The sequence below is a fragment of the Pseudorasbora parva genome, chromosome 1 (assembly GCF_024679245.1).
Source record: "Pseudorasbora parva isolate DD20220531a chromosome 1, ASM2467924v1, whole genome shotgun sequence".
NCBI classification, from domain to species: Eukaryota; Metazoa; Chordata; class Actinopteri; order Cypriniformes; family Gobionidae; genus Pseudorasbora; species Pseudorasbora parva.
In genome coordinates this window covers 33,803,750-33,816,247 of record NC_090172.1, presented here as the reverse complement: position 1 = coordinate 33,816,247, position 12,498 = coordinate 33,803,750, and the positions used below count along the sequence as shown (strand labels likewise).

Below are 12,498 nucleotides of genomic sequence, written 5' to 3'. Positions count from 1 at the left end.
AGACTTTCCTGCCTTTGCAAAGCAAGCAATACATTTTTTAAACTAAGTAATAAGGACTGAAGCCTTTACATTTTTTTTAATTAAAAATTAAAAACCATAATCATCAGCATCATAAGGCATGTTTTGGTTCCTGGTTAGACTAGCACTATACCAGCTCTAACCAGCATAAACCAGCCTGGATCAACATGCTGGTTTATGCTGGATTTTTCAACAGGGTTTTTAGTGATTAAGTTGATTCGATTCACAGAAATACTGTGAATTTCATAAGCGAGTTTGTTCACTTATGAAATACTGTTTGTTTTTTCACAAATCCAATGTGTTCACTATGCCTTTTTGCAACCTTTTTTAGAGCTTGAAAGCTTTGGTACCAATTAATTGCAAGTCCATGGAAAATAAAGACCAGAACACTTTTTCACTGATTCACAGATTCACTGTTTGTGTTCCATGAAAAAAAAAAAACTTCTTTATTAGGTGAACTATTTCTTTGACTAAAACCTACACACTCTCACCTCAATGAAGAAGATTCCTGCAGCAGAGCTTGGGTGGTGGTACACATAAACTGTCACAAGGACGACGGCCACCATCACGAGCAGAAGCAGGAGCATCCCAAGAATTAGCCCCATGTGCAGAGGGTGAGTGCTGTTCTCTGCTGTGCTTTTTGCTGCGGCAGCTGGAAAAAACACATTGTACAGCATTTATCATCCATTTTAGTTCACTCATATTGTCAGAATCCATTCTTAGTGAGAATGAATCAAGTGTTTAGGCCAATCTCATCCTCAAAAACCTGTAAAAGGTTGAATCTTGTAGTACTTCTTTTGAACAGAAGAGAGCACTGTCTAACTAATTTATGCTTGTTTGCGTCTTTGGGTTTCTGTGGCTTGTGTATCTGTCCGACATGCAGATAAAAAGATTAATGATGGAAGAGAGAAAAAGCTGTAAATCTTAATTTTGTATTATGGACATTTCCAGCCGGCCCCAGTGAGAAAGATTTACTGTGGTCTGCAGTTCTTGTGTTTTTGTACCACAGCCAGGCCCCTATAAAAACCTGCTGAGCAGACTCTGTGTCTTTGAGACTACTAACTTCATTCTTTTTCTTACAGCGTCGGTTATATGTTCAGATGACAGTTGGATCCGCTTTATCTAAATGTACGTCATATAAACTGTATGTCTATAACTAAAAATGAACTAAATGAACTTGTTTTATTCAAATATAAAATATTTAGTATAAGCAGATAAACCTGATGAACCTAACTAAATTAGGTTACATGAAACCTACAAAAGAAGATATGTTGATGAATATTTTAATTGTCCGTTTTGGACCCTTAGGACTTTTATGGACAAAAAAAGAAGACATTTTTCGAAATATCTTCCAACTCCCCTTTATCTTTTTTATTTAATATATCTGTGACTCAGTGAAAACATCTCTGCACATACTGTATCTTGACTGAGTGTCATTGCTCTTCTTTTCTGTCAATACCTTTATGCTACATTGTTATACTTTATTTTTCATTGCTGTTTCTCACTCAAAAATTAGTATTCTAATAATTTATATGTAATGCTTTGGCTCTGTCTGTATCTGTTATGTCAATATGTGAACAAATTTCCTTAGGCCCAGAAATGTCTGATAAATGAGTGACTGAAAAAAGTAAAAATTTTCTCTATAAAAAAAAAAAGAAAAAGAAAAGAAAAAAGAGCCAACTGTAAAGTGTATTATACAGTTCTTTAAGCCAAAATGTACCATAATGATTGACAGACCTTTAATGGAAGAACTAATAATGAGGCAAGGTTGCTGTTGTTATTCATTACAGCCAAAAGTGCTCATGCCCACTTAGGCACAGGAAGTAATTTATTTTCAATAAAAGGGGGACTGAAGCTTGGCAGCCAAAAACAGCCTGGCTTGATGACTGTCATTCTTAAAGAAAATACAGAAAACTGCGACACTTGTGGGTCCCTCAAATGTTTTGCCGCTTGTGAGTCATCACTCTTTACCTTAAACCATTTTAGACTTCAGTGGATCTAAATCACATTGAGACATTTTCCTTTAGTGCCGGCAGCGCTAATGGAGACATTTTGTTAAAATTAAGTTTTAAAAGCAAAGCCTTGGCTTGAATAGTTTAATTGGCACAGATCCCAAGCTCCAAATCCCCCCCTAAGAAAATATTCCCGATTCACCTTCATTTCAGTGTAAAGAGATGGTAAGATTAGCGCCCCTCCATTCACAAAAGGATGCAATTTAGAGAGGCTCTTCATATATTGCCAAGAGACAGTGCTGTTCTTGAGTGGCAAGTGGGATTTTTAGCATAAAGATTTTATTATATAATTATATAGTATATTTTTAGCATGAAAGTGAATGCTATTTTAATTCTATACATTTAGCTCCGGAGCTATTTCTGGTATGTGTCTTGAATGTGTTCAGTATGTATCTTGAATGGTCTATTAATAATGCAAATCTTTTTCAGGAATTACAACATTCATATTATTCTGCGTTAGGTTAGACAGTGCTTTCTCCTGGCTACATGTTTTCATTGGCAGCATGTGCTGTTTTCTGCTTTACCGATGAAATGTTGAAGCCCTGACTGCCGTTTCCGACTAGTAAAGAAATATTGAGCTTGGTCCAAATTAAAAACACATGACCTGGATAATACTAACAGAATTCTGGAAATACAGAAGGGGAGAGATGAAAAGGAGTGAGGATGAGTGAGAGAGTGAGAAAAAGCACATATATGCTGGATTTTCATGTTTTATGCGCATATTCCATTGACATAATGATTTTATACTGTACTAACTGTATATTCTATCCCCTAAACCTAAAAATCACAGAAATCTTAATGCAGTTTTATATTAAAAAAACAAAAACAGAATCATGTTGTTAACCATGATGTTTTCCTCATGGGGACCAAAAGAATGTGGGGACATTTTGTTCCCATAACGTAGGGTTTACCTGAACCGCACACACAGGCACACACACACACATGCACACACAGACCATGACCTTATTTGTACATGAGCAGGAAATATGGATGTTATTTGTCAGAGAAGTGAGATCAGAGTGATGCAGCGTGTTGCTGTGTAGTTCACAGACGCACTTTGAAACCACATACAGTGCAGCAACGATAAGATCTTACCTCCATTGTCTTTGAGATGTAGCGCGATCTTGGTGTCATCTATAAAAATAGATGAGAAAGGAGTCAGAAGGGAGAGAAAAAATTAGAACAAAAATAAAGCTCATTTTACATCAACAAACTTACATCTAATAAACAATTGTAAATGGGTCACACGTGTGTGAGGATCATTTCAAAGAGACTGGAGAATATGTTTGTGGTTGGAAAGCAAATTTGTGATTAAAATGAGCAATCCACTCCATGATTTTTGAATACACTTTCTGGTGATCTGAAAAGATTCTGCCTGATACTGCACAAATACACAAATACTGCTGATATTGAGGGACCTGAAAATGCTGTAGTATCCGCTGTAGCCAGAGGCATTATAGCAAGATATAAAGCTTTTCATTTACATCATACATCAAAGAATTTTCTTTCACATACATGCTTCACCTGATTTACTGCAATACTTCACACACGGATCAGGATCAGAGATGGGGCGAGAGAAGAATGTTTATTCTAGATAATTCTAATAGACAAATTGATAAAAAATGTTAACCTAAAATGTGATTTATGCTGTTAACATAAATGCATAGACATGATTCGGGGCAAAAATATTCTTTAACACCACTGATTCAACTTTAAAGGCAAGTCAATTACATTTAGTTGGCCATCATTTACTCAACCTCATGTCGTTCCAAACTTGTGTGACTTGACAGTTTTATAGTAAATGTACTCTAGGTGCAGCATGAATTTTCTTGATTATTTAATATAGCTCTCTTAGCTTTCTCTCAGCATAATAACGTAAGCGGGCAGTTAATGAAATAACATTCAGCAATTTATGAAGGATGAAGAATAGAGTGTCTAAACAAGAGTTATATACCCTTTTCAATAACCTCATAATTCGCTGCTTATTGTGCCTTCTGAGAAACTGTTAATGATGAACAGATTGTTTCATTGCTTTCAGTGAACTCCTGGCAACCCTGGGACTAATGTAATCTTTATAGCCAGATCTTTCGCTGCCTGTAAAAACAAAGAACGGCAGGGCCACTGACTTGTGCGAAGAGAGCAAATATTCATATTCACTAGCCTGCTTTTCATTTAAGACATCAAATACCAACATCATCTTTTTATGTACAGCTTCCTATAGCTCCACCCACAGTGAAATCTCACTGGCCCTCATAAACTCCAGCTCCTCATAAATGTGCATTAAACCTAAAATATTTTCTCATTGGCAACACACAGTATTTCTGCTTTCAGTAAACAGATAAAATACTTGTCCCCGGGCATACTTGGATAAGTGTTACATTGACAGGTGAACTGCTCGGTGCTAGAAGGGGGGCAAATATATTTTTTATATTGACTTGTAGAGGATCAATAGCTGTACATAAACTTCACATTTTAAATATTTATAAGTGTATTCATAATTCACAGATGAGAATGATAATTTATGCTGTGCTGTTTACTGTCTGATTATGTGTTTGTGCCTATCACAAAGAAAAACAGAAAGCACACATTACACCGCACACAGCTGTCAAGGTTATATAACAGTAAACTGGTATATGGATGAGGGTCTTTTTTCACTGTATCTTTATTGTAAGTGACAGAGCTTATTTAAAGAGAGATTCTTGTGTGCCGCTGGAGGAGAATGAACATCATGATTATCTATTGAACACCATTTATGAACAAACCCCTTCAGCTACTTTTTAAATGTTCTCCAACACAGAACGCTTCTTCTCCAGGAATTGATTTTCCCTAGACTCATAAAGGACAAATAAGCCTTTCTTTTTCCGTGTCTATTGATTTATGTAGAATCCATTGGTGCCCTCTTAACATTATCATGCTGCATTCTTACTATGAGCAGTCGCTTGTAACTAATGGTTTAGATCATCGACCCGTTGGTTTCCTGTCGTCAAAGGATTGTAACATCAGCTTTGTGATTCATATTTCCATCAAAGTGGTATTCAGATATAACAGTACCTTCTGTTGGAATGCTGGTCGGCATGTGCAATGGGGCTTGAGTAGAGTGACCTTCAGTAGTCCCTCTGTTCCTTGTAGTCATCTTATCAGCTGACGCAGTGGTCAGTAGAGTGAGATTGGTATTGCTGATGATGTCACAAGAGCTATCCTTTGTCTGCAAATGAAAGACAGGTGAAATTATCTGGAAATCTATCTGGCTGTGTACGCGTACGAGTATGCAAGTATACTTTGTAAGTCTGTGCGTTAGACTGTGCATGTGTGCTTGCATACGTGTCAAAAACAAAGTACTCTTTGGCCTTAACTCTCATTAGAGTATTAGTAGGCTGTAGAACACTATTCGTAGGCTGCTAAGCTAGGGTTAGTAGAATAAATTGGCATGCAATTGCAAAGTTATAGTCAGTAGAATGTCTGTTGGGGGAACTTAAAAATAAAGTGTTAGCAGATATTAAGCAGCCAGTCTACTAACAAACTATGGAGTTGCAAAGTTACTTATAGTTAGCAGAATGTCTAAAGTGGACTATCAAAATAGTGTTACCATAAAAAATACACACACACACACACACACACACACACACACACACACACACACACACACACACACACACACACACACACACACACACACACACGCGTCTGGTTCAATATCTTTGTGGGGACTCTCCATAGACGTAATGTTTTTTATACTGTACATTCTATCCCCCTACACAGCCCCTAAACCTACCCCATCACAGGAAACATTCTGCCTTTTTACTTTCTCAAAAAAAACAACTCACCCTGTATGATTTATAAGCCTTTTGAAAAGTGGGTGATCTCAGGTTTTACTATCCTTATGGGGACATTTGGTCCCCACAATGTAATATAAACAAGGACACACACACACGCACGCACGCACGCACGCACGCACGCACACACACACACACACACCCACACACCCACACCCACGCACACACACAATCCATGCCCTTTTATCCAAATTCTAACAGCCAAAGATGCCAGTCTATACAAACTAATAAAGCCAAATTTAGAATAGATTTAGGTACAGAAATTTAGGATAGAAATCAACACACATCCACATACACACCTCATCTGGGCAACTGTTATCCACCCAGTCCTGCCGATGGCGATCAAACCCACTGGAACATCTGACATGAAAAAAATAAACGGTCATTAGGATTTTAAAGATGGCCAATAAACAAGCAAACATCATCTCAATCTTTTATAGATCCCATCGGTGGCCACTGCAGGTAAATCCTAGGAAATCTTCAACTCTTCTAAGAAACACTTTAAGTGTGTGTTCCATGAAAAATACTTCTTATGGGGTTAAACCAACAAAATGGTGAGTAAATCATAAAAAACGAATTTTCATTTACGAGTCATCCATGAAACTTCTGTTAAAAACAATCTGTTCACTGTGGTCCAGAACAGGAAATTCAAACAGTGAAATATAACGAGGACTGTCTACTGCAGTATATCACTGATAGATGCTGGCTTATAGAGTCAGGATCAGGCAGTACAGCTAGTATTTCTTTTCCTTCTCCCCTGCCTTCACTTTTTCTTGTACACAGAATGGTACACAATGGGCCTTGGCTGCTTGGCATTCCTTATGATGAGATGCAGTCACCTTTACTCCATATCTTTCAGCAATTCCCCACTCTCCATTCATCTTTTTGGGACATATTATTTATTTTCAGTTCAGTACCATTCACCATATACACAGTCATATCAGCTCTCACCTTCTTTCTTGCTGATATATTGGGGTCAGACACACGTTTGCTTCCCAGTCACTTCGCATTTGGTAAACCAACCGATTTTATGTGTGCATGTTGAGATTTTTATTTAGCTTGTCATGGCTCATTGCTGTTAAAACAGTTTTTTTGTTGTTGTTTCAGAACTAATGGTTTTATACAAGAGTTGATATAAATGGACAAAAAAATTAAATAAACATGGAAGAAATACTTTCATCTATCCAGTAAGGTAATATAAACTGACAGTCTATGGAAACTGTGTGTCTTAGAACAGCATTTTTTACTCTGCTCTTGTAATGGTGTGGGTGAGAGTCACTGCTTTAAACACATGACGTGCTCTTTGAAAAGAAGCACCTTGACCAGTGTCAGCAGGGGGCACTGTAGGGTGTGTCTAACTGAAAGCTTTGGATTAAAGATTTCATGACCCATGAACAGGAAGCAGAGCTCTACTAAGAGCAGCTACTGGCTGGAATACACACACACACACACACGCCACTATTGGCCTAAGATGTGGCACTGAATACAACCGCTGGCCCCATGAGGCATTTATATTTTTCAAGTGTAATTTTGTTGCTCCTTTGTGGTGGCAGAATTGTTTTCTTTATTTACCTTCACATTTATTTATTCATTTATCTACACTTTTACCCAAAACATGTTGAGTAATACAAAAATATAATATTGTTATATTAGTATATTGTATATCTATATGCTCATTTTCTCTTATTTTCACTTTTGCTGTCACATGCTCAAAGGTAATCTTTAAAGGTACTATGAATATGTTCATACTGTGCATTTTGATGTTGTGCTGCTTAAATCCCTAGGGAGAAAGTAACATAACAGTACAAAATGTACAAACTAGATTTCAAATGGTTTAATTATTTAGTAAACACATTTGATTTTGTGTAATTTACTTTTATAGCTTTGCCATGGTCATTATGACTGCTTTCCTTTTTTCTCCCAAGCATTTACCCCAAGCCCTGATGAATCAAGAAAAGGAGACAAGTGAAAGTGAAATATATCTGTCTGGATTTGAGGTTGCCCATGGCGGCGGCCACATCCTTTGTCAGCACTTCTCCAACCTTTCATAATCTCATTTGCAAGTTAATGGCTGTAAATGCAGTCAGCTCAAATTTATTCTGATCCGGTAATAATCTGACCTTGTGGGTGAATGAATGCTTTTCCAAGTATGCAAATCTAGGTTTTTGATGCACATAATTATTACTAATACACTCTGTTAAAGTAATTTCATTACTTCAGACTATTTAAAATATGAAAGATATTATGGTGAAACACCCTGCACAGTATTCTGTTCTGTTACAGCTTGTTTTGTGTGTGTGTGTGTGTGTGTGTGTGTGTGCGTGTGTGCGTGTGTGTGTGCTTGTGTGTTTGTGTGTGTGGGTGTGTGTGTATGTGTATGTGTACAACCGCATCAGACTTCATCTGCTCTCTCCAAAGACAAGGGGTAAATTGTTGATAAATTGCATTGGGAGGACCAGACTGTCAGTTATTATCTTAAATCAACTGAGTTACCTGCATTTACTGTATCATTAGCCTGCTCTCTCTCTCTCTCTCTCTCTCTCTCTCTCTCTCTCTCTCTCTCTCTCTCTCTCTCTCTCTCTCTCTCTCTCTCTCTCTCTCTCTCTCTCTCTCTCTCTCTCTCTCTCTCTCTCTCTCTCTCTCTCTCTCTCACACACACACACACACACACACACACACACACACACACACACACACACACACACACACACACACACACACACACACACACACACACACACACACACACACACACAGCCTTTATTCAAAAACTGACTTTAATTACCTCAGCCATTTCTAACTCTTCATTGTTTTCATAACCTTCAGCCAAACAAAAATGGTTATGCATATTGATGAAGTCTGAATCGACTCCATTGTCTACTAGGAGAAGAAGCAGGTTTTCTACTATATGATTCATAGAATAACAAATAGCTCAAGAAATGCTACGGCTCAAAAAATGTACGCAGCACATATGCACTTGATAAAGGGAAGAAGTTAAACACTTTTTAAAGGCTTTTTCTCTTTTTGCCAGTCAAAAACCAAATCTCCCAATAAACGCCAACTGGGATATTATATTCCTGAATCCCTCAGAGTATGTTTATGCATGCATGTGGGTGTGTATGTATGTGCTTGAGAATAAGAGCGAGGGATTGAAAGAGTAGACAGATGGAAGGATTGCCAGGAAAATAAAGCAGAAGGAGGTCTGTGTCTCGGTCTCGTCTGTTCATTGGTATGTGATCTACAGAGAAAAGCTGTCTGGGTTCGGGAGGTGAGAGCCCGGGCATGAATCAGCAGGAATGTGACTATTTTCCTTCTTTCTCACATTAAGGGAAAAAGTTGTAGTATGAAAGGGTCTCTGCTACATTGGAAGCAATATTACTTAAAAAAATGGAATGCAAGATGCAAGAGAGATTGCAATAATGGTTTACACATGATGGCAACAATTCGTTTCAAATTTTAGGCCCGTTTTATATATGCAGTCAATGTGACTGCTGAATTAGAAGTGGTGAATTATCTCCACACATCTTGTGAATGTCTGTGTTGAGAGTGCTTCTGTTTCAGCGACTGCTGACAGAACTTGTAAAATGTAAATTACTCCCCTCATTCATTGCACAACCTCAAGGCAAGCGGTCTACTGCATCTTTAATTCCAGTAAAATGAAGTTAGAATATTGGAAAGAGAGATGGATGAAGAAAGGTTTGTTTTCTCACCTATTGAGCCGGTGACACCAACTGCAGTTGAAGTTAATCTGTGATGCTATGCAAGAAGTGCAGCTCGTGAATTGAAGACATGCTACAAAAGAGAAAAAGAGAAATAGACAATGCATCAGCACAGAATCAATGAAGAATAAAGTGAAAGGCTAAGAGGACAATGAAGTGGATTTTCATATGGCCTCATATGACAATAACAGTCTAAAATAAAATCTGATATTGTAGATAGAAGCACAACAGCATAAGCCATTAGCTATAAGGTAACTCATATTTACGTTTTTATGGTAGTTAATAAGATTACATTTTTGTATAGCGTGTGTATGTTTGTGTGTGTTCATGATGTTCAATGGCTTACTGGGTAGCGGCATCATTTCCACAGCTGTACTGTTGGTAATTTTGGTCTTTAACAGCTCCACTCTGTGATACTCATAGATAGTCTTTCTTCGCACATCTAGAGCCACACAAATACACATTACAATTAGCATGTGAATCATTTGGATTGTTGAAACTACTGTGGCACAAGCCGATAGAGAGAGAGAGAGAGAGAGAGAGAGAGAGAGAGAGAGAGAGAGAGAGAGAGAGAGAGAGAGAGAGAGAGAGAGAGAGAGAGAGAGAGAGAGAGAGAGAGAGAGAGAGAGAGAGAGAGAGAGAGAGAGAGAGAGAGAGAGAGAGAGAGAGAGAGAGAGAGAAATGTTGTTTGGTCTTCTCTTCTAGACTGCCTCCTAATTGCCATCTTGCACACATTTACAGTACTTTCACTTGTTTAATCCACCTACTGTAAGAGTGGATATGCCGTTTTTAATCGAAATGTGTCAGCCACTTTATTATTTTAGTTGTATAAAAACAGTCCTTGTGTCAACCTTGTCAAAAATTGGACTACCATTGATTTGTTGGGTGAAATTAAGAAAGAATAGGGAAAAGTTACAAGAGAGGAGGCAATGGCTCCATTGCACTATTATTGGTTATTGCGCTGTTCACACCATTATCCTGTCTCTGATTGTTCATGCACATTCTATATCAGAAATTCAGCCTGAATTAATAAACAATAGTGTTAATGGGAAGAAAGACTACTTAAAAAGTAAAGAACTTACTTACATATCATCTTACATAATCACCATAACTTGATGTCACTTTATGTCAAACTTGAAATGACTAGAGATCTGATTTTTAATGAGCAATCAGAAGAAGATTTGAAAATAAGTTAAAAAGAACAGTTAAGAACAAATTAGATATACACACAATTTGTTACTGCATTCTTTTGGTTATTATTTTGGAATAAATTAAGTTTAAAATAATGAGATTTATACTTAATAAAAAATAACATACATTGAGAATGATAAAAGCAATATAGAATTGTATTGGTTGTTGGTTTTATGATAATGTAAGTAATGTATATTTATTTAACCTGGATAATTTAACATTAAACATTTATATAACCGGATCATGTATTTACACATGGAACCAAGATGATGTAAAAAAAAATGGCTGATATTATACTATTCACATGAACTATTTCACATGAGCTTGATGATAAGTTAATTAAAAAGGACCACATACCCAATTACTGAAGGAATGCAAACTTATGCAGTTAGGTTTTTAAATTTTTTATTTTTACTGTAATGTGTCACATGATGTGGAGTACGTTATCCACAACTGTGTTATTGTCCTAGTCTGTTTTTTTTTTTTGTAGAAGACATGAATTCACTTAATCCGTGCATTCCATGGTGACGTTTGATTTTATATTGTACAAGATTGTAAAAGAACTAGTAAAATCGTTCATGGTCAGTAGAAATCAGTATCAAGTCTGAAACGGAAAAAAACATTTGAGAGGACAACTGCATGAGGCAGCAGAGTGCCCTGGATACATATACACATAAAGGTATCAAATGCTCATTCAATGAGATGTATGATTTATTGTAGAGAAATAGTTTGTGAACAGTATATTTATTTATCCCCAAGAGAAGTTTCCAAAAAATAGCTGTGTTTACTGAACAAATTAAGTCATTTGAAAAAAGATTCCTGTCTTTGGCATCTCTAACATTAATTACGCTTAAAACAAAATAAAAAATGTAATGAGTGCACTAAATAACATTAGTTTGATGTGCTTCATCTGTAAGTAATTCAGTAATAGTCTTTGAATTAAAGTTAAGCCACACATTATTGACACACACACACACACACACACACACACACACACACACACACACACACACACACACACACACACGATAAAATCCATATATGGATATAACTGCCAGTTGCATTCAGTAAAACATAATCTACGTGACTGGTAGCTGAATTGCCTAAAAGCAGTGAAATGGAAAATTGAATTAGAATGAGAAGAGCCTGGATACTGTAGCAAGATTTCTATACATGTATGTGTGTACAGAATTATACTTTAAAATTAGAAAATCTCCCTGCAATTTTAGAGAAACAGAAGAAAAAAACCTTTTTAGTGGTCCTCGCTATTTAGTTTTACCTTTGCTGATATCTACAGGTTTGTGTTAAGAGTGTGGGTCATTGCTGTGTAAAAGCACTGTCCTCTTTAATAGAATAAACCACAATGTGTATTTGTTAGTGTGTGTGTTTGGCTTTTCATATGTCAGCCTCTGGCTGAATGTGTACGGTAAGGTAAAATCTCTCTGATAACATGAGTGTGTGTCTGTCTGCAGCTGAGGAAGTAGCTGTCTGACCTTGCTCAAACCTACATCCCTGGTATATTAATATATAAAAGAGTGGCTAAACTTTAAGACAGGAAATTGTAGTTTGTTTAGGGAAGGCTGTTTTTCTCTTCCTGTGGGTAATTACATATCTTGCCCATGGGGTGTCACAAAACTCCTTAATAGCATGGAGATATAGCCTGGAGATCTGCATGTGTGTGTGCATGCATCTTAAACAGTGTGACCTGATGAGTCTTCAGACACT

General features: G+C 37.0%; 1 protein-coding gene across 1 annotated transcript in view; it reads right to left on the bottom strand.

The window, feature by feature from the left end:
* plxdc2b (plexin domain containing 2b) overlaps positions 1-12,498 on the bottom strand; it is a 55,095-nt gene that overhangs the window by 2,025 nt on the left and 40,572 nt on the right. Inside the window, exons 8-13 of the mRNA XM_067438152.1 lie at positions 9,929-10,024; positions 9,574-9,655; positions 6,163-6,223; positions 5,082-5,235; positions 3,126-3,164; positions 510-670 (exon numbers count right to left, since the gene is read on the bottom strand). Of these exons, the coding sequence (XP_067294253.1) occupies positions 510-670; positions 3,126-3,164; positions 5,082-5,235; positions 6,163-6,223; positions 9,574-9,655; positions 9,929-10,024 (593 nt within the window). The remainder of the gene's footprint in view (positions 1-509; positions 671-3,125; positions 3,165-5,081; positions 5,236-6,162; positions 6,224-9,573; positions 9,656-9,928; positions 10,025-12,498) is intronic.